The following is a 23,857-nucleotide window of genomic DNA, read 5'->3' on the forward strand; positions in this document are numbered from 1 at the left end:
ATTGCCGAATTTCAGAGCATTGTGTTTCAGAGAAAGGATGTAATGGAGCTCTGATGGCAACTTAATTGAGAACAATATCAAAATTCCCAAATAAACTGCTGGGAGTATCATCAAAGTGGAAAATTATAGGCAACACCTAACTACGACCATCCGCTTAGACGACCATCCATAATCCATAATCCATAATCGACCATCCATCGACCATCCGCTTAAGACGATGGATACAACCATCCATAATCACCTAAACTGAGAAGAGAACCCTGAGATTGATTGTTATAAGGAAAAGGTGGCGGTTGCCCTTTGGTTGCCCCCAAAACTCCATGATGTGACAAGAGAGTTCAGGAAATCAATGAAATGTAATCAAGAATGGTTACAGTTTAGTGAGCCTTGCATTCCATGGAAGAACATTGAAGAGTGGTTGTACCGATTTTTTTTATATGATAATAGGTGTAATCATCATGGTTGCATGGCACTGTGAAAGGTTAAACAGATATCGTGGGGCGTCAAAACAGGTTTCTGGAACACTGAGTACACGTACACAATATTCAATCAAATGTCATTTTATAACAAATTTTTATAACATTTAAATATATTCAATGGTTTTAGAATGTCATTTTATAACAATATTGAGTGAAACATCTGAAATAACTACCAGGGATGGCAGAAAGTCCAACTTGTCAAAAAGTGTCTTCCTGAATCCAATGTTCGCAACAGGATTTCAAGTGTTTTACCCTCAACCACCTCATTGTCTTCCCATTTCCACTATTGAGCTTTATTACATCAACCGAGACCCTATTCTCACCTGTCTCTTACAATTTCTCTCCTTGGGCTGTGGAGCATCCATTTGTTGCTGTCTCACTGATTTCCTTTTGCCTCATTGGCCCCATAATTCTACTCTTCCATGAGACTAGACACCAGCATGAAAAAATAAATAAATATATATATATATATATATTTATATTTAAATATATATATATATAATTTAAAAAGAAAAAAAGGCACATCAAAAACAAAGAAGACCAAAAGTCTAACAGCGGCGTAGCCGGGCTTGTAAAATATTATAAACCACAAACACACATGATTAGCTTTTCAAACAGTCGCTAATGTTGATTATAACATTAAACAAAGAAATTTGAAGGAATCCCGACATCTGTGAGGTAAGTTTTACTTGCAGAACTGAGCGAAGATCTACTTTAATCTATGTACCCCACAAGGGTTGGAGAGGTGTGCTCATTTACCAAGCAGCCAGCTAGTGCTTGCCAAGCCAGCCGTTCCTTAAGGGTTTTTAATGGAGTGCTTGCTCGAATGTTTAAACCACTTGGCGATCTCGCCACTAGAAACATTGTAAATTAACAAACCCAATGTTCTTGAGACCCGACCATAGATCGACTGTAATCTATATACCCAAAGAGGAATGACCCTTCCTGCCACTCCCGTAGTGAGCGAGTGTACTGGTAAATTAAGATGTCGGTCGTTGGAGTCAGCCGTCGTAATGACATCATAGACGTAATGACGTAACGGACATAAAACTGCCGCTGCTTTAATATGTGGAAGCTGATATATTTTAACTTCCAGTACGTTTGCAGTCACGAGGAAGGTATTCGTGTTACGATTAGCTTTACTATAATATTAACGTTACGTTATTATTATTCCGAAAATGATATCACTATCAAAAAACCGAGGCTAATTCCTTACTTCTGCGGTTATTAATATTTGTGCCGAACACCGATCATCATTGATCATGAACCATACACCGCTTCAATCCATTAACCTTCCATTCACAACATTGGGATTAAAGTTTTATGGTTATATTTACTACATTATTATTATCATGACGAAAACGATACTACTGAAACGATACACTACTGTATTAAGAAACCTGGGCTTAATTTGTCTGAAGCAGTCCGAAGGTGAGGCATAACGCCTAAGGCCTATACGTACCGTATTGTTGGAAGATCCGAAACGTCTATGCTTTCGATATTTGATGGTCATTTTAACAATCGGTTTGTTTCTGTTTCACACTGAATGAAAAACGTAAAGGTAGAGCATGGCAATTGTGATATATGACAGGTTTGACGATATGTTTTGCCTGAACGACATTGGAATTAAAATGGTGGTGGTGTGGAGTCAGCCGCCGCACCGCCGTAATGACATCAGACGTAATCACATCACCCTGTCATGTGACCAGATCCTCAGCTCTGATTGGTATACGTTTGAGGGGACATACATACACACATACATACATACATACATACATACATACGGACGGACAAACACTGTTCTAGACGGCTTTGCCGTATGGGCTACGCCATAAAAAGTTAACTAGATCTACTCTGCTAATTTAAGTAATACGCAAGAGCAGACCCGGTTCCAGGTGACGTTTCCCCCGCTTCCCAGCGAGCTTCCTCAGGCCAATAGACTCCGAGTCTCAGCATTTGCCGACTTTTTATTCCTGAGGAGACCATTTCCGGTCATGTGCCAGTGCGGAGTCAATTGAGGAGTGTTTTTATTTTTCCGAACCAGCAACAACTGGCAATCGCATCATCGATGGTCTGCTCTGCACATTTCATTACTTTCCGTTGGTGGGGTTTCCTTTGGGTGTTGTGCATATGTGGGCGCAGTGTTGGGGATTAAGGGTTGTTGGTTTTCTTTGCTCACCTTGTCTAGCTATTTGCCCTACATATCAAGGTGTGTATTGTGTGAGTATGTCCACGGTCTCACCAGTTAGACCACACTCTCGGCTCTCGACATGCCATGCCTGCAGAATCTATATGTGTTGTTTGTTGGACGTCGTGTCTTGGACATGGGTCCCATTCAAGTCAAATTTGACGTGCTATGGCTGACTGCGTCACCTTTCCAAGCCTAACATGTTTATCTTGTTCATCTAGCCTTTGTTTTGAATTCCTTCCAAGTTCACCAATGTATAATTGGCTGCAGTCTCTGCATGATGAATGGCAAACAACTCCTAATTTATCATAGTTGATATCCTGTCCTTTAGTTTTGAAATGGCACATAAAGAGCCAAGAGGGTGGTTTATTTGGGGAGACTGTGGACACATCCACACACCTTGGAAAAAAAATGGATGGTGCAAGCAACTGGACAAGGTGAGCAAAAAACAACACTCGATCCCCAACACCACACCTACACACGTACAACACCTAACCGAAACAACACCAACCACGCAACCCACACATCACCACGTCCAACCTGGACATTGAATCAGCCATGGTTGTGCCACAGAAACACAAAAACAAGAACGAACCACCACACTGACTCACCCCAATACATACAATACCAGATCATGAGTAAGTAATAAAAAGAGCAGAGCAGACCATCGATTATGTGATTGGCATTTGTCGCTTAAGGTTTTGGTAAAATAAACACTCCTCAATGGACCTCACACCCGTTTTAGTTCATACCAGTTGTTTCTATTTAGTACTACGTGTTAAGGGCTCACAGGATGGCCGGGAGATATGCTTACTCACCTCTAAACTGTCTAGCCTGGGTTCCAATCCAGACCCAGCTATAAACTGTCATCCCTGTGTGTCACAGAGGCAAGTTGACTCATCAATGTGTGTGCCATCCCTCGGATGGGCGTTAAACTTGACGTCTCGTCTCACGGTATTTATTCTTTAGTAGTCTTTCACATTAGTTGGTGTCTTTCTTGGAATTGATGAAAGAAGATAAAGCTTTGGGGCTGGATAACTAGTTGTAGACATTCTAACCTTTCAATGCCTTCACGTCTTCAAGGGTGTAAACTGCAAATAAACAAACATAAGATAATTGACTAAATCTGGATATAAAATGGTTGGAAAGTTTGTCTCACTTCTGAACCATGCTGTATTCGGCAATTCATACTGGTTTGTGGTGCGTGTATAACCTGTATTGTTATAAGGTCACTCCCTAGACAAAGTGTCCAACGTATTGCCATATACAATCTTTGACCACGATAATTTGACCATGAAAGCTCAAAAACTCAATCGATCGTGAAAGTGGGCGTTTTATTTATTATTTAACTATTGCGGAACTATGCTCTGCCTCGGATTGATTGAGGTGCTGGAGCACCACTCCGGCAGCACTACACCCCTGGACAGATAGATAAGATAGATGGAGGATAGACTGAAATCAGCAAGTATACTTTCTGCCATAAAAACTGAACATGTAGAATTGATAATGTAATTGTTGAAGGACTGTTCCAGCGTTCATTCCAAGTGCATTTTTGGCACGAGGGACGTGCAGAATAGCTGATTGCAAGCTTCCACGGAACGTAATTGCCTTGTGCAATAATCGTTCAGCACATGCAACTCATGCATCCTTAGGTTTTTAGAGGTGACACAAGGCATTGTGAGCAAATGCGAAAGACTTTCCGAGATACCAGCATGTGGAAAAAAATTAATCGGGGGAAAAAAATTGATAAAAACACACTGATCACATTGTTTAACAATCCATTACAATGCCACATCTGTCAGAAAATGAGAGGAATAAAATCATTGGACAACTTCAAGCAGGGTCTTCCTATAGCCATGTTGCAAGACTAACATGAGGAAAGGAACTATTTATGACCTCAAAATGCATCATCGAGCCACTGGATCAACAAGGTTGTAGATAGCAACCGCTCAGGGTAGTACTACCGTTCTGACTTAGGAGCATTAAAGTGGTGCCTAGAACCATCTTACACTCTTACACTCTCCGTGTCAAGATTGCTGGTCTTACTTTCTGTTTCACTCAAACTAGAGCTACTGGCCTAGCTTCAATCTCTCTTTCTCACAAACAAACACCATAAACTTTTCTTCATACACTTTTCTTATCTTTTATTTAAGGCCTGGCCTCGATGAGGACTATAAAGTCTGTGCCTGGAGCCTCCGACATAAAAAACATTAAAAAGTGATGTGCTAAGAAGTGAACGTCCCAGTATAGTCAGGCAGATAGGTGTAACAATTGTGGGTTTATACGTACAAGCATGAAATTTGGCACAGTCATAGATAATAGTCTAATGAATAATTCCAGATATGGACCCACCGCGAAAACGTCCTATGGTAGCCGTGGCGGCCATTTTACAAATGGCGGCCATTGACCAGGCTCATGAGCAAAATAATGCTGCTGTGAAGAGTGACGGTGGTGCTGTTGGACTCACTCAAAATCCAAATGCTCTTAGAAGATGGATGGTGGCTGGGCCGGAACTGGATAGAATGACTACCGAGTTTGAAGCATCCATGGAGGGAAGGAAAATAAGGATTAATCACGACACACGCCACCATGAGCAAACATATAGTTCACAGGTAATCTTTACTCAACATGTCAAACGTCTGGTTGAAGTAATAGAGGAAATGGGAAACCCCTTCCTAGAAGAGAGTACAGACTTGCTGCGGCTGGACACAAGAGACATTGCTGACCCAACTGTTGTTTCTACTGTTCAACAGGCTGAGGAGATAGGTAAGCAACAGTACAAGACCTTCGTAGCAGACCGTCTACTGGAGCGAACCGTACCTCTTACTGAGCCAATAAAGAAGAATAAACTCCCATTGTTTAGTCGATCGTCTCCAAGAGAGAAATCCAAGACAAGTTTGCAAGTAACTTCGCTAAAGAGTGACTGCTCTTTATTCTCAAGACTCTACATTGCGTCTCAAACACGAGATGGTGATCTTGCAGAATTTTTCCGCCATGAAAACCAAGCATGTCCCCCGTCTTTATCTCAGCTTGGGAAGTTACGACTGGGAACCAAATCAGATCTATTGGTGTGTCTAGAGAGTTGCGCAGAGGTCAGAGGTGATGCTCCAAAACCAGATACTGACGTCACTATCCTTGACGGGGCAGTGTTGGTGAACGTTCTGAAACCAGTTGCTGCCAAAACCTTTGATGATTATGCGCTGAAAGTATTCTTGCCACACATACAAGGTCACTTGCAAAGAGCCTGTCGTGTGGATATAGTCTGGGACCAGTACCGTGACAACAGCCTGAAATCTCAAGCCAAGGACAAACGTGTGGATCGATCCCCACAACTGGAAACCCCTGTGGTCCATGCTTCCTGAAGCCAGCATTTCATCAAGGGAGCTGATTTGTTGTAAATGCAAAAAGGGTTGCAAGGGACGATGCAAGTGCAAACAAGCTAGTTTGAAATGTACCGCTTTGTGCCAGTGTGGTGGAGAAAATTGTGACGTATAAACAAGATCAAACTGGAACTATCTAGTAATATAAGTTACCGTTACAGTGCTTGGTGGGTTAATTGACATTGCTGGCAACACAAATGCAAATTGTGGTCATTTGGAGAATACAATTATGGCATATATGTGTATCTAGAGTCATTTCATTAGAACATAAAGAAGCATTTGTGTCGTCCGGTAAAAAATAATCGCGGTCAAAACGGCCATTTTGTAAAATGGCCGCCATGGCTACCATAGGACGTTTTCGCGGTGGGTCCATATCTGGAATTATTCATTAGGTTATTATCTATGACTGTGCCAAATTTCATGCTTGTACGTCTAAACCCACAATTCTTATGATGGATACACCTATCTGCCTGACTAGTACAACAATTCGCTCAGGACCGATACATTCGCATGATTCATCATCAGTTTCAAACTGCCCAGAGAACTGCAAACATACTACCTGCACCTCAATGCAGTGTTTGCTGTCAGAGGTGGACATACCTGGTATTGAGGTTGTTACTTCCACGCAGGATCCCTATTGTGAAAACATTCATCACAACTTAGCATTATGTGATTCTGTCACAATGAAATGAAAAAGAACCACCTTTTGAGGCCATTTTTCCCTGCAGAGCAGGGGTTGGCCTTTTTCGGGCACTGTGGCCCCCTTTTTGAAGCAATGTTTTATGGCAATCAATGCCCTTCCTGCCGCCAACCCTGTTAGTCGCCTCTTGCGACACACAGGGAATTACCAGCAAGCTGGTACTCAATTTGCCGACCTCGAAAGGATGACAGGCTGAGTCAACCTCCCTGGCGTTAATTCAGCGATCAACCGGGATTCGAACCCAGGATCCTTGGATCCCAAGCCGGCACCCTAACTGCTAAGCCAACACCAGGCCATTGAAATGGACATGTAATAATTCAGCATTCATCTGTGTCCCATGAGGTCACGTAAATAAATCGCATCAACAACAATCACGTGTTCGGCTTTTTTTTTATGGCGGAGAGTATAAGAGAGTTGGGTTAGGAAGGTGTAATGGGATAATGGGATAATACGAGATAGCGAAGCACTACCTGCTCAAAACCCTGGAGGGAAGAGCGAGACAGAACAGCCTCTGAAAGGTGATTCTTAATTTGTTAATTATTTCAACAGATAACAAAGAAACCTTGTGTTCCCTTCGCCTAATCCAAAACAACTATTTACCATTGCATAGTAATTGCTGTTCACCATGATAGGACTTCGACCCCGCAGGTAAACATACTCCTCCCACCAATCACTGACCTGTAAAGGGAGACAAGGATGGAAGAAATACATCTGGGGAAAGTTCAAGAAGAGTAACAAGGAGTGCAAGAAATTTACTTAAAATATTAGAGAACAGGAGGATGAAGGAAAATTGGGGAGGAGAAAAAAAGGGGGAAGTAAAAGACCACTGTTGGTGGAATGAGGAAGAGACATGACTAGGAAGGCGAGATGAAAAGATATTGAACATAACGTGAGGAAACATTAGAATCAACTAAAATGGAATGATACTGTGGAGGTACATACGTAATTGGGAGCCCACCAGGCTTTGAGCTGTACGTAACGCTGAAGTCTTCGGCCTTCCCCCTTTTCAAAGTCTCGTGCCAAGCGTTCTGTTTGCTCCAGCAACTCCGGCTCCAACAGAGAATTCACTGACTCAAGATACTACAGAGACAAAGAGCAAGGCATTGAAATCTACTCAGGTTTCAGCCTTGAACCACCATCAAGAAAGCATTGCCTATCCTTGTGAAGATTTCACTGTCAGGTGCAGAATGGGATCAAGTAAGAGAGTCCTATACCTTTCAACCAAAAATGGAACCTGTATTATTTTCCACATCCAATTATCATGGAAGAATAAGGATGTTACAATACATAATAGCCAAAGAGAGTAATAAAACCTATGACCTACCCATAATGCTCAATACCAAAAAAAGGTGTACGATATAGAAAGAAAGGAAGAAAGTGGAGGAGGACAAGGCAGTATGGGAAATAAGGAGAGGAAAAAGCAAAATATTTATGAAAAAAGAGGAGAGGAACAGGTGAGAAAAATAAAAATAAAAGAAGATAAAATGAAGATATGAACATAAATAAGAAGCAAGTCAGCAAATAAGTAACAATGAACATTATACAATGCAGAGGAAAAGTAGAGAAAATGTAAGGGTTGAAAGAAAGTATGAAAAAAATGTCCAAGACATCACAATGGTACAAGGTAATTAGGGCACATGTATAGACAGATCATTTGGACAAACATGTCTATACTATTCCACATATGAGCATTTCCCTCCCACCTACTACAGGTAGTGCTGCGATATTTAAACATAAACCCAAGCAATTAATTTGACCAGGGTATGGCCTAAAATGGCTTCCTTTTTTTAATCCAAAGATAGCCTGGTATCTTTAACCAAAATTCAGGTCAGATGTAACAGCTGCTGAAGCTTTCACATCATCAGCTGAAGCACAGCATGCTTCAAGATGCGGCCCCACTCCCATCCCCTGCTGGCACTGCACCACCAAGTGCCCAGGGGGTGGGGCCAAAAATGACTGTTCTTGCACCTTCTTGCCATGTGGTGATTATAACTACTAAGTTTGGTAAAATTCTGCCCAACCGTTTAGGACATAACGTGACAGATGGACAGACAGACACAACCGATTACAACATCCCCCCGTTTTTATCAAAAAAGCATGGAGATAATTAGGCAACTTAATTATGAGGACACTACCAATTGGAATGAAGTGAGAAAGAACGTAAGCAAGCATTACCCTGGTTAAAGTATCATGGAGAGCCGGTGGAGGGAGCCGGGGCAGAGATGGCTGAAAGCTGTAAAGCTTTGGATTCCGGCCAGAAAATAAACGGACCATCATCTGAATGCAACACATACACACTTTCCTCATCCCGTGAGCCTTTGTTTTCCATATCCACTAACATGTTCTGATAGGTCTCTAGTATCCAGATTTTCCTGGAAGCTAGGAGACCAAAACTTGCACCGTTACAAGGCTTCCAGAATCTCCTTAGCTGAAGAATGTTTCCTCCACAGCCCTCCCCCTCTACCCTCCCCCCATCCCCAAGTACCATCCACATGCGTGTGCTAAATGGCGAGGTTCCATGAGGTGTAAAAATCCATCCATGGTAAGAAAGCAAACCACGCAGGGTGTAGCGCATAGCTAACACCATTGCTCCCCAGATTCCTGTGGCAAAGAGAAGCCCACCTGCCACATCCCGTTGGCTGCGAGAAAGCAGAGATCTGCAGGCAGAACAAGAAACGAGCAAGAGAGAAGATATGAGAGAGGAAAACAAGGCACTAAAGTTGCAACAAATAGTCCATGTTAAACTCCTGGAAAATGATGAACAGTGGATTTTATCCTGTGATGAAAATTAATCAACTTATACGAGCCTAGACTAAGTATACAATTAAAAAAAAAATCTGGATCTCATGAAGACACATGCAGACTCTTATCACCTTTTTGTAACTAACTACCTCCCATTTCACACTCTCCACTGTTTCATATTTCCAGAGGAGCCTGCTTCAGGCAGTTAACAGCTGAAACATCTTGAGAGATTACCCCACAGGCAGCGCTTGACTGATTCGAGGAATGAACCCCAGCGAAGGATCCAGTCGAAGATGCAAGGATCCCAGAGTCCCAATGGTGACAACCAGCCAGCTGGAAGGGTGCATTGGATAAAGTCCTCGCTTAAGACCATTCTAGGTAAAGGGAAAACAGGATCAACACAGAGAGAGGAGAACAATGAGACAAGATGGACAGAGAGGCCAGATGTAGACAGATACACATAGGGTTCGCATAGCCATAGAAGACAAAATTTGCAGGAGTGTTCCAGGAGTATTCCAGGAGTTTTCCAGGAGTTTTCCAGGACAAAAAATTGTTATCCGTGACCTTTAATACAAATGTTTTATGTAAACAAGTGACATTGGAATAAACCACAACAATAAGAACTAGAACGACACTCAGTAGAGAGCATACCTCCGCCTGGTTGGCCATATCACTCAATGGTGAAGAATAACTTTAAAAAAAACAATTCTCATATCCGAATCCATATTCAGATCTTCACCAAAATCGAATTGATTCTTCCTTGTCACACACACAACCTGTCCACCAAGTTTTGACCAAATCCATCCATAACTTTTGAGATATCCTGCTATGTATCATTTTTGGCCCTATATCCCAATGGTGAAGAATCATTAAAAAAATTAAATAAATCTCATATCCGAATCCATATTCAGATCTTCACCAAACTCTAATCTGTTTGTCCTTGTCAGACACCCAACCGGTCCACCAAGTTTCATCCAAATCTGTCAACAACTTTTTGAGATATCCAGCTATGTATCGTTTTTAGTCCTATCTCCCAATGGTGAAGAATCACTTAAAAAATTATAGTAGCCGGATCCGAATCTGGATCTTCACCAAAATCTAATCATTTCATCCTTGTGACATACACTACATCTATGCCAAATTTCGTCCGAATCCGTCCACAACTTTGAGATATTTTGTTCACAAACAAGCAAACAATCAAACGGACAGACAAACAGACAGGGGTGAAAACATAACCTCCATCCACCTTTGGTGGTGGAGGTAATGAAACCCTTTTTTTTGCTGTTATTCCATATTCCATTGAATGTTTTCAGTAACTAGAAACCCCCACTCCCTTAGGGAGCAGCCTGTGTGTGGGAGGGAGGGCGGATAGATAGTGGGACAAATATATTTTGTGGCATGGCTAATAATGCTAATAAATAATGTCTGCAGCAGGGGTCAGTAAACTACTTGTACTGTGACATGTGTACAGGCGAAAATTTGTAAGTTGTATCTCACTCCTCCTCCCCCCCTCCGCAGGAGGTGGTATTGTGCCCATGCCCTAACCCTTGGTATCCTCTTGGTAAGTGTGACGTAACGCACGCGTTTGGACCCAAAAACAGAATTATGACGCGGCGCGTTACGTCACGGCTTACCAAGAGGATATCACAATCAATATGCTCCACCTTTACGTTTTTCATTCAGTGTGAAAAACAAACAAACCCATTGTTAAAATGATTATCAAATATCGAACGCATCGGCGTTACTGGTCTTCCAACGACACAGTACTTATAGGCCCGGCAGAAGGATCATGTTATTACCCAACTCTTGTGGGGTATATTGATCACAGTAGATCTTCGCTCAGTGCTGTAAGTAAAACTTACCTCACAGATGTCGGGATTCCTCCAAATTTCTTTGTTTAATGTTATAAACGGCATTAGCAACTATTTAAAAAGCTAATAATATGTTTATGGTTTATAATATTTTACAAGCCCGGCTTCGCCGCTGTTAGACTTCCTGTCTTGTTGTTATCCTCTTGGTAAGCCGTGACGTAACGCGCCGCATCATAATTCTGTTTCCGGGTCCAAACGCGCACGTTACGTCACGGCTTACCAAGAGGATTGCCAACACATATGCAAAATTTGGTGGAGACTGGCCCAGCCCTGCTTTTTCTGTATTTTTCAGAGAAATTTCAGAAATTTTTACAAGTCAATTAAAAATGAAAAGCTGAAATGTCTCGAGTCAATAAGTATTGAACACCTTTGCTATGACACTCCAAATTGAGCTCAGGTGCATCCATTTTCCTTTGATCATCCTTGAGGTCTCCACAACTTGAATGGAGACCACCTGTGGCCAATTCAATTGATTGGACATGAGTTAGAAAGAAACACACCTTTCTATACAAGGTCCAAAATTGTTTTCTCAAAAAAAAAAAAAAAAAAAAAAAAAAAAATATATATATATATATATATATATATATATATATATATATATATACATATATCCCCTTTGATATTATTGGGTATTATGTGTAGATCAGTGCCAAAAAATCTCGATTTAATCCATTTTAAATTCAGGCTGTAACACAACAAAATGTGAAAAAGTCAAAGGGTGTGAATACTTTCTGAAGGCACTGTATGTATACTGTCGTGTCCCCAGGGTTAAGACCCCTGGGTGACGGATGGCCAACCGAGCTTTAACTCCGAGGCATACGAGCCGAATTGATGGCGGTTCCTTTGGCACGTGCGGGGCACGGAGTTCTTATTTACATGGATAGACGCCACGAGGGTTTTCCGAAACCACGACAAATAAATGAGACAGAACACCAGGAATTGAAAATGCAATAAATAATGAATTTAATGAAAATAATGCAGGCAATGAAAGAAATGAATGTACGGTAAACTAATTCCTATATTGAGGCGCCTCCATACGGACTCGTATACAACACAAGGGGAAAACGAAAGTAAAAATAAATAATGTTCCTGCCGGCCGGCACTTATCTTGCTCAGGATGGCGCGAATCGCCACGCGCTACACTGAGCCGTGAAGCGGTGGCAAAACGTCCCCCTCCTCCGGTCGTTCCACGCTCCACAAAGCTCCGATGTTTCTCAGGCACACACAGCACGAAGCACAACCGTCACGAGCCAGCACCAAGAGAGTGGGAGTTGCGTCCGCCTTTCACGTCACCCGGAACAGAGAGAGGAAAATGTGTCCACTTTCACCGCAGCCAGGAACAGAGAGAGAACGCAAATGTGACCGCCTGCGACCAAGCCCAGAATGAGAGAGAGCAAAATGGGGGTGCTTCGCCTTTTTCCTCCAGCGCTAGAATGTTCGATGATGACGTCACACTCTAATCAATCGTGCAGCGCCGTCGCATCGCCCCATCGTTCTCAACCAATCGTCCTTCAGGGCGTGGCCTCATGGCCATTCTTGACGCCCATCGAGAAGGTTCGGCTAGGCGGGGGAGTGGTGTCCGGATCCTGTCGGCGATCGTGTTATTTTAATTATGTGCCGATCGCATAGTTGGCCGAATAAATGTCATAAGAACAAAGGGAAAAATCACAGAGGCGATACACACTGGGAATTTATCCATATGCCCTAACTAATTAGCAAAGCTCCACCCCTTGCATGGAGACACACATACACTTACACGGACATCCGGCCCTGACTTACATACATGAGGGTTCTTCTTCGCGACACTCGGAGCACACTACTCTATACAATTCTACCTCGACTAAGGTATTTCATTACCTACTCCCATACACGTAACAATACCTACTTGCAAAATATTGTCGTGACAGCCCGGCGGTTAACACCGCTGGGTGACGAAGGACCAATCGTTCTTACTCCCGAAGCGCGTAGCCAAAATTATGGCGGTTGGTCCGCCGTGCGTGGGTGAAGGAACCAGGGTGCTTACCTGGACAGCTGCCACACAGGTTTATCCTCGGACCCACAAAAGGAGAAACACGACACCACAAATAGAATGGAACACAAGGATTTAATGAAATAAAACAAAGAATAAAATGTCAAAATAAATGTTGAGGTTAAATAAATACTCGCTACTTTGAGGGACCCTCCATGTAGAGTCAAAAACAGACAGGGGAATGATAAAAGAAAATAAATTGTTTAAAGCCGGCCGGCACTCAGCTTTGCTCCAACGAGATTGCCAAATTAAGTCGATGGAAACGCACAAGATGGCGAGGAGTCACGCCCGTAGCAGCCATCGTCGTGAGGCAAGCAGACAAGATAGCCTCCTTCGCCTTGCTTGCGACCTCTTCTGTCTCCGAAAAGCACCACCGTCAACAACACCTCCTCCTCCGACGACTCAAAAGTCTCACAACAGCTCCGAAAGCTATCCTCAAAAGCTCCACACAAGCTAGCCGCAGGCGAGAGCCAAAGGACATAAAGGCCCAGAGTCAGACGCGCTCTTCCTCTTCCCTCCTGCTCGAACCTTCTAGCTCTGACGTCACCTCGACCAATCGCTCAAGCCTCGAGGCATGGCCTCACGGCCCTGCTCTTTCTAGCGGCGGGGCTTAGTTGCCGATTACGATTTCTTGGAGGCGGGGTTTAGTCTGCTCGGGAATGTTAGGGTCTTGTCGGCGGTGGTGGGGCAGGGTTTATCCCGATCGGGAATGTTCGGGTCCTGTCGGCAGTTACGTTGGTTATTGTTGTTGGAGGTGGGTACATGGCAGGCCTTGTAGATGTAAAAAACGTAGGGAAAAACCCACAGGAGGCAATGACATACCGGAGAAACTAATCTTAACCCCTATCTAGATAACACAAGTTCCACCCCCCATGTGAAGACACATAAACAATCTTAAGCTCACAGTTTTTCTCCTTAAATATATCAAGATTGGCTTCCTACTCACATGCTGTCCATGCTACCCTACACAGTTCTATCTCCACTGTGATATTTCATCACCTACCCCCACAAACATAACAATATATGAGCTTAGTATGTTCTGTTATACCACAGGACCATTCCAAGTTGTACCGTTTTCAGCAGTAATTACCAGCTTCTATCACATGGTTTGCTTATATGAAGAAAACTGCAATTAATAATGATCCTCATTTCCATAAAATGTTGAAGTCAACAAATACATGCTCTCCTCATATGAGGAGGATATTCGGACTAAAGTTAACCCTTGTTTTCCACCGTCGGTGATGTTTCCTCTCACCTATAAATTCATGCGTCATGAATCGGGTGGCCATTTGTCCGGTTTTCTGCTCCTTTGTTCTCTGTCCTCTTTGATATGTAACCGAACGCCTTTACATCCTCTATTTTCCTCTGGAGCCACCCAAGCTTTCGACCCACAAAATAACTTTTGATTGTTGGTTTTCATTGGTTAATGTATTTGTCATTTAATTAATCCTGCATTTGTATTGGTCCTGCGAATGCCAACAAGGATCCTATTTGTCACGCTTCCTAATGACGTTTTTATGTTACAGTTACGGCTGTTAAACGTTTGTCTGTAGGAAAAATACGGCATTGTGGAAACGGTTATGTACTTTCCTCAAATGAAAGACTGCCAGACAAATGAGGATTGAGGATAGGTATCTGAAACCTTTCAACAAAGCCCAGATACTGTATGTGTGTGCTACAGACAGTACTCTTCGTGCTCCGTGTCTCAGTTACCATCGACAATTATATGTGTAAAGTCGAAACCGCATTGAAGTGGTAAAGTTCCATCGGTCATCAAATATTTTTGGTCTGAATGGATAAACACCAGACGCCATTAAAACACAAACAGGGCAGAGGATAGAAGACATTGAAGGAGGTTAACTCAAGGATAATTTAGTAGGGGATGGGGGGTTATTAGGATCAGCTCTGCATGTCCATGTCTGGTTTGGACTGAGAAACCGTTTCGTCACAGCTTTAATGGTAGATTCCAAGGGAAGTTTTAAATTGGTAACTGTCTCTTGTGTTCTCAGAGACCGTCCAGAATTAACAAATCCGACTAGTGCCTGGCAGATTATTGATATTTGGGCAATTTTAACTGGGATTTTTCCCAGTTAACGCAGGACAAGCTTTATCGTGCGCACACGTGGGTATTTTGATTAGATTTTGTTTCCTGTATTATGTGCTTTCGTTATATCGGATCGCAAGTGTGCTTCATTTATTAATTTATCTGCCGGTTTGCGTGTCCGTCTATCTTTTGTCTCTGGATTCTCCGTTTTTGTGGTCATGTGCCTTCTTATAATAAACTTCCGTAAAAAACACGTTTGGCGTGGTGACCCACCATTGCAGATTTGGCACGTGAGAAAGCATGTCAGGGCGGCTTTAAGGGTAAATACCTGAGGGAGGTTATAATTGGTAACACTCTCTTAAAGAGACTGATTATTTATATTTTCAAGGATAGTTTCAGGGACTTGGACATTTCTTTTAGGACTTTCCAGTACTGGAAGGTCCTTTTTTTATTTTTCCAAGAATTTCAAGGAGTTTCAAGGATGGTGTAAACCCTGAGTCATATTCGGGTATTCATCAAATCCTTATGAGCTGTCTAGTTCGAGTTTGATGCTTCGCCGACAAGGAGTTGCATAACAAAGTATACTGTCCCTCTGATGGATATTATGTCGGGTGTCCCATCTGCTAGCATTAGTTGATATATACAGTCATGTGAAAAAGTAAGTACACCCCATGTAAAGTTTTGACTTTTTCAACATATTTCAACATACAGCTATTTGATCTTCATTTCAACAATATTGATAGATAAAGGTGATATAATACAACAAATATCATGAAACATTTACATTTTGTCATCTATTGTATAATTTAAATAAACATAAAAGCACATTTCGCATGTGGAAAAAGTAAGTACACCCTTGGCTCTACTAGATGGTATTGCCCCCTTTGGGAGAAACAACCTCAAGTAGGCGTTTCTAATAACTGTCTCCCACTCTCTGACATCGACTGGGAGAAATTTTTGCCCACTCCTCCATGCAGAATTCTTTCAGCTGTGTGATGTTTGAGGGGTTTCTTGCATGCACAGCTCATTTCAAATCCCCCCACAACATCTCGATGGGATTTAGATCCGGGCTTTGACTTGGCCATTCCAGAACCCTCCATTTCTTTCTTTTCAGCCATTCCTTGGTGGATTTACTGGTATGTTTAGGGTCATTGTCATGTTGCAAGGTCCACCTTCGGTTGAGCTTCAACTTTCCGACAGATGGCCTCACATTATCCTCAAGCACCCTCTGGTACAATGAAGAATTCATAGTGGATTCTATGACGGTGAGCTGCCCAGACCCCGATGGAGCAAAGCTGCCCCAAACCATAATATTTCCACCACCATGCTTTACAGTTGGTATCAGGTTCTTGTGGTCAAATGCTGTCTTTGGTTTTCGCCAAACATGTCTTCTGGTACTGTGGCCAAATACCTTTGACTCATCTGTCCAGAGCACATTGTTCCAGAAGTTAGTCAGGTTCACTATGTCAATAAATTATATTTCGTTCAAAATCATGGTAGATTAGCAAACCTATACATTTTTGGAAAGGTTATAGCATAAGGAAACTAAAAATCAATGTTTACATTTGGAGAGATACCTGTATGGCGGCCATTTTGGATTTTCAAAATGGCCACTGTAAAATACATATTTTGTTCTATTTCTGCCTCTAATTACCCTAAAAACTTTTTAAAATATACTAAACCTATATTTTCAGGGACAAGGAATCCAATGAAAGTATCAAATTAGTGCTATGGGGAATGGTAAGACACGAATCAAAGGTTTTGAATTGCAAAATACTGTCTTTATATTCACGATAAGTTGCATAATCAAATACATGTTATCATTTTGTACAGGCAGTTAATAACATCAAAATGTGTCACAATAATTCATATCACCAAACATACACAGGCAGTCAGCAAAATCATATATACACATGCAGTCAGTATAACTTCACATCTACACAGGCAGTCAATGACAAAATAAACACAGGCAGTCAATGGCATCAAACATACACGATTACAGAATATGCCATTTAGAGTTCGTCATCACCGTCCTGTGTGTCGTATCCGACAATATAGTCCGCATCGTTTTCACAGTCCGTTCCACACAAGCAAAGGTCGGTCAAATTGATTGGCAAATCGAATTGGTCGAATGGTCAATCGAATCGAATCGAATCGATCGAATTGGTCGAATGGTCGATCAAAACGATTGGTCGAATGGTCGAATTGGTCGAATGGAATTGGTCGATTGGTCTAATTGGTCGAATCGAATTGGTCGGAATTGGCAAATGTAAACATTGATTTTCAGATTTTCCATGTAATAACGTTTCCAAAAATGTATAGGTTTGCTAATCTACCATGATTTTGAACGAAAAAACATAGTGAACCTGACCAAGTGCTGGTATTTGCCTAGGTGTTCATTGGCAAACTTTAGTCTTGCCCTGATGTTCTTTCTGGACAGCAAAGGTTTCCTCCTGGCACACCTCCCATGTAGATCAAATTTCTGCAGCCTCTTTCTAATGGTAGACTCATGCACTTTGACATCAACAGTGGCAAGAGCTACCTGTCGGTCCCATGATGACATTCTGGGGTTCTTGGAGACTTCTTTCAGCATCTTGCAGTCTGCTCTCGGCTGAACTTGCTGGGGCGGCTTGGCCTGAACAAGTTGGCAGTTGTTTGGAATCTTCTCCACTTGTAGATGATCTTCCGGACAGTCGAATGATTGATTTCAAATTGTTTGGAGATCTTTTTAAATCCCTTCCCAGACTCGTAGGCATGTATAACCTTCTTTCTGAATGCCTCAGAGAGCTCTTTTGATCTAGGCATGGTGACACCACACACTTCAACAACAAAGAGCAAACCAAACTAAATGTCTGAGGTTTAAATAAGATAGGTTCCTCGAAGATCCTCTCTAACGATGTTCTAATCATTTGCACCTGATATGGTGCACCTGATTCTAATTTTAGGTTTTTGAAGTAGTGATAAATGTCGGGATGTACTTACTTTTTCCACATGCGAAATTTGCATTTATGTTTATTTAAATTATACAATGGACTACAAAATGTAAATGTTTCATGATATTTGTTATTTTATATTACTTTTATCTATCAATATTGTTGAAATGAAGATCAAATAGCTGTATGTTGAAATATGTTGAAAAAGTCAAAACTTTACATGGGGTGTACTTACTTTTTCACGTGAATGTATATGAAAGATGCCATGGCATCTTTCACGAAGAGTATGCAAGTTATTACCCCACCCTGAACCAATCACAAATATCCTTCACCACCAAACCACCACCGTCAGGCTTGGGTTTGTAAAAGGATTTAGCCAAAAACTTTCCCTGTCTGACCCCACAAGTTGGGAATAATTGGCACGATTAAAATAGTTAGAGGAAGAGACAAAGGAAAAGATAGAGGAAGAGGTAGATGGAGATGAAGCGGGAGATCATAGGGAGATGGAGCGATAGAGCAATATCTTGGTCACCTTGAAGCGGATCAGATGCCTTTGCCATGCTCTGACACCAGACAGCCAAATCTGTCTGAGAACCTCTCGACTAAGTTGGAGATCAATGCCCTCTGGTGTGACTGTGAACTGAAATCCCACGGCTTGATGTGCTTCTGCCATGACTGTCAAATATCACAGAAGACAAACATAGAGAAACAGATTAAAAGTTATACCAATTGAAGACCCGAGAGGAAGAAGTACTTTAAGTCACAAAACAACACTATGCAAAATAATTAGATTTGTATGGATTGTTGGCATACTGTAGATGGAGTATTTGATTCTAACTCACTTTGCCCAAGAATGTGACTTAAGTACTTCTTCCACCCAGGTATTCAAGTGAGATGGTGCACATGGTCAAAGATTTTCTAAAAGTACTCATTTATACTTCCTTGAAGCCATCTGCTAGAACACACCCCTAATTCAACTCATTATTAATCACCACTCCTCCCCCACACCCACCCCCACCCCGACCCCACACCCCACAATACTTTGTCCATATTTCTTAATACCCTTTATATCAATGTTTTATTCACCCCTTTTCACTCAATAAATCTTCCATTAACTATTTTACAAATCAAAATTCTTTCATCCCACATCAAATAACTTTCAATCATTCCGTTTCCAACTAATCGAGCTTTCATTCACTTTCAGGACCAGGGCCTGGAAAATTGGCAGACGTAATTCATTCACCCCTCTTCAAATGCATCATTCATTCCATTCACACCTCTTCAAGTGCACCATTCATTCAATTCACACCTCTTCAAATTCATCACTCATTCCATAAGTCCTCTTCAAATGAATCTTTCATTCCATTCCAGCCTCTCCAAATGCATCTTTCATTCATTCACCATTCAAATGCATCTTTCATTCCATTTATACCTCTTCAAATGAATCATTCATTCCATTCAAGCCTCTCCAAATGCATATTTCATTCCATTCACACCTCTTCAAATGCATCATTCATTCCATTCACACCTCTTCAAATGCATCATTCATTCCATTTAGACCTCTTCAAATGCATCATTCATTCCATTCACCCCTCTTCAAATGCATCATTCATTCCATTTAGACCTCTTCAAATGCATCATTCATTCTATTCACCCCTCTTCAAATGCAACATTCATTCCATTCACACCTCTTCAAATGTATCATTCATTCCATTCACACCTCTTCAAATGTATCATTCATTCCATTCACACCTCTTCAAATGCATCATTCATTCCAGACACCCCTCTTCAAATGAATCTTTCATTCCATTCCAGCCTCTCCAAATGCATAATTCATTCACCCCTCTCCAAATGCATCATTCATTCCATTTAGACCTCTTCAAATGCATCATTCATTCCATTCACCCCTCTTCAAATGCATCATTCATTCCATTTAGACCTCTTCAAATGCATCATTTATTCCATTTAGACCTCTTCAAATGCATCATTCATTCCATTTAGACCTCTTCAAATGCATCATTCATTCCATTCACCCCTCTTCAAATGCATCATTTATTCCATTTAGACCTCTTCAAATGCATCATTCATTCCATTCACACCTCTTCAAATGCATCATTCATTCCATTTAGACCTCTTCAAATGCATCATTCATTCCATTCACCCCTCTTCAAATGCATCATTCATTCCATTTAGACCTCTTCAAATGCATCATTTATTCCATTTAGACCTCTTCAAATGCATCATTCATTCCATTCACACCTCTTCAAATATATCATTCATTCCATTCACACCTCTTCAAATGCATCATTCATTCCATTCACCCCTCTTCAAATGCATCATTTATTCCATTTAGACCTCTTCAAATGCATCATTCATTCCATTCACACCTCTTCAAATGCATCATTCATTCCATTTAGACCTCTTCAAATGCATCATTCATTCCATTCACCCCTCTTCAAATGCATCATTCATTCCATTTAGACCTCTTCAAATGCATCATTTATTCCATTTAGACCTCTTCAAATGCATCATTCATTCCATTCACACCTCTTCAAATGCATCATTCATTCCATTTAGACCTCTTCAAATGCATCATTCATTCCATTCACCCCTCTTCAAATGCATCATTCATTCCATTTAGACCTCTTCAAATGCATCATTTATTCTATTCACCCCTCTTCAAATGCATCATTCATTCCATTCACACCTCTTCAAATGTATCATTCATTCCATTCACACCTCTTCAAATGTATCATTCATTCCATTCACACCTCTTCAAATGCATCATTCATTCCAGACACGCCTCTTCAAATGAATCTTTCATTCCATTCCAGCCTCTCCAAATGCATAATTCATTCACCCCTCTCAAAATGCATCTTTCATTCATTCACCATTCAAATGCATCTTTCATTCCATTTCGACCTCTTCAAATGCACCATTCATTCCAGACACACCTCTGCAAATGCACCATTCATTCCATACACACCTCTGCAAATGCATCATTCATTCCATTCAAAATTAACGTCCCGGTTACGCGAAGATCATCACAACCGCCATAGACACATTGATTATACGAAGACACACACACACAGTTATTGTTGTTTATTTCTCGTATCATTATGATGTGATTTTAAAACACTGTAAATCATTCTCATTTGCATTATCAATCCATAACAACGTCATACCTGAGAGGATGCGTTTCCAGAATCGTCAGTAAAAAAAAATGTTTTAAAACAAATGAGAAAGACGAGGTCGGCCTGAGAATCTACGTCTCTTTTACTTTCAAATTCAAGGCTTCCGTGTTTTTCTCACTGTCTATGCCTCTTCCATTGCAGATTTAATCAACGTCCGTCTCTCTTCAACCCTGAGCGCAAATGTCTTTATGTCCTGTTTCTCTTTCCCACACGACCTCTACGGTTTCTTCTCCCTCACTCTCCTGAACAAAATTAACCTTTCCCCTACATTCCCAAACCCTCTCTCTCTCTGCTCCACCCTCGTTACGCCCATCTCTCCGCGACCGTCACGCCTTACGTCACGCCCATCCCCTCACGGCGCCATTACGTCACGCCAATCTCCTCACGGCGCCATGACGTCTCGCCCATCTCACGGCGCCATTACGATTTACGTCGCGCCCATCTCTTCACGGCGCCATTACGTCACGCCCATCTCCTCACGGCGCCATTGCGTCACGCTAAAAAAAATTTTTGTCTATGGCGGCGCGAGGTCTAGTAATATGTGAGTTTTAAAACCTCACTTGGAGGATTCTCTCAGTCGCTAATAACGGGGTTTTCAAAATCGATGAAATTCTAATAAAACCTGTGGTGGTTTCATCGTCAAATATTGGTTTTCAAGACCTCCAATCCCATGTAACCTTCACTCTGTCATTCACAGTTCACACCACCCCGACCCTTCCCTCAACTACGCTACCCTATGTACAGTACACTACACCCGGCACCCAACCCTCCACTCCCACACGCCATTTCCCCCTTCGTGACCCATTTATTTTCGCACGCGCCACGACAACCTTTGTCCCCGATCGCTTCCTTTGCCAAGAGTCATTTCCCTTTTTGGTAAGTTGGGTGTTCGGTTTGTCATGTGATCTGTAACTAATTTATAATAGATTTAATTTCGGTATTTACATCTCAACTGTTCGTATTGTTTTATTTCTTTTTTGCAAAAACAACACCACCCAGTCCCCCGCACCGATTTATTTCGACTTCAAATACAGGATGTTCTTTATATCCCAAATACCCGGGACCCAACCATCAAACACAAAAAAGTACTTTTGCATAACGAACTGGTTATATTTCCCTCAAACTGCGGCTCCTTAATCCAGCCGGTTAACCTCGAAACACCTTCGCTGTGACGTCACTCCTCAATGTTCAATGTGTTCTTCGTTTTATATCCATTATCCCCACCACGTTTCCTGGTGTTTACCAAGGCACAAAGGGCACGTACGTTGTGCCAACAATATTTAATTATAAGCACCGAGACTACACCAAGGAATGACACAACGTACCCCCCTCCCCTTAACTCCTGGCAGAGCAATGGTGACACGTTTCCACTTAATCATGGTCGTGGCCAAATTGTCACCAATTAAGCCATACCTTTTTTACATTCTCACAGGTATAATCTACATGTCCCAGGGTGTGCAAAGGTTATGTTTTCATTCTTGTTTGTTTGTTACTTGCGAAAAATCGAAGATTTTCCAAGTACAGTATATTGGTTTGTCACTTGTGTTGTTACTTGCCGGAAAAGATTCCGGCAAGTATGTTGATCGGTTGGTTTGTCTGTCTGTCTGTCTGTTTATTCGCAGTACAACGTCTACACCGTTGCACATAGAATCGCCAAACTTTACACACATATTTGTCTTGCCCTGGAATAGACTGTGCCCAATTTTTAACTCTCTCGGCCCAAGGCCTCCATTATGACGTCATAATTCGACAAGTACAAAACTTTACACTTTACACACACTTTACACACACACACACACACACACACACACACACACACACACACTTTACACACACACACACACACATCGCCAAACTTTACACACATATTTGTCTTGCCCTGGAATAGACTGTGCCCAATTTTTTAACTCTCTCGGCCCAAGGCCTCCATTATGACGTCATAATTCGATAATTCTACAAGTACAAAACCGAGTTGTTAGGGTTAGGGTTAGGGACTAATCTAAGAGACTGCTCCGGTGAATTTGGGCTAAGATGGGATTGTGGCCCGGGTTCGGTGCCTGGATAATTTCTGATGGAGCATCTTGAGGACGTTGGTGGCGCTGCAGTGAGCCAAGCGGGTGACATTTCCCAAACCGCCAGATGTCACAGAAGCAATAAGAGCTGGTAATTGGCTCCCATGAGGACTTCAACATTCTCACAACCACCCTAGACGAGACATTTTGTTCCATAGGAAGCGGACGACTCCCCACCCCCCTCCCAAATAATCCATCAAAAGCTGATGAATATTATGGAGGTTT

At 41.8% G+C, this 23,857-nt stretch overlaps 2 protein-coding genes across 5 annotated transcripts in view; one reads left to right on the forward strand and one right to left on the reverse strand.

The window, feature by feature from the left end:
* The window catches only part of LOC137438762 (carnitine O-palmitoyltransferase 1, liver isoform), a 53,816-nt gene extending 31,949 nt beyond the window's left edge, over positions 1-21,867 (reverse strand). The window contains exons 1-7 of one of the 3 annotated variants that reach the window (XR_013621172.1): positions 21,552-21,860; positions 18,899-19,041; positions 9,724-9,863; positions 9,233-9,404; positions 8,923-9,024; positions 7,690-7,827; positions 7,348-7,425 (exon numbers count right to left, since the gene is read on the reverse strand). Coding sequence is in view for 1 of the 3 variants with exons in the window: in XM_068134090.2 (XP_067990191.1) it covers positions 7,348-7,425; positions 7,690-7,827; positions 8,923-9,024; positions 9,233-9,404; positions 9,724-9,863; positions 18,899-19,039 (771 nt within the window). In the remaining 2 variants the exon portion in view is untranslated. Of the gene's footprint in view, positions 1-7,347; positions 7,426-7,689; positions 7,828-8,922; positions 9,025-9,232; positions 9,405-9,723; positions 9,864-18,898; positions 19,042-21,551 lie in introns of all 3 variants that reach the window. The other 2 variants (XR_013621173.1, XM_068134090.2) reach the window with 2 other exon arrangements.
* A 445-nt stretch (positions 21,868-22,312) lies between these two features.
* LOC137438770 (ferritin heavy chain-like) overlaps positions 22,313-23,857 on the forward strand; it is a 91,609-nt gene continuing 90,064 nt past the window's right edge. Inside the window, exon 1 of one of the 2 annotated variants that reach the window (XM_068134107.2) lies at positions 22,313-22,436. The gene's annotated coding sequence lies outside the window, so the exon portion shown is untranslated. The remainder of the gene's footprint in view (positions 22,437-23,857) is intronic. The other variant, XM_068134113.2, reaches the window with a different exon arrangement.

This window comes from Myxine glutinosa, chromosome 13 (assembly GCF_964187855.1).
Source record: "Myxine glutinosa chromosome 13, kmMyxGlut1.1, whole genome shotgun sequence".
Lineage (NCBI taxonomy): Eukaryota > Metazoa > Chordata > Myxini > Myxiniformes > Myxinidae > Myxine > Myxine glutinosa.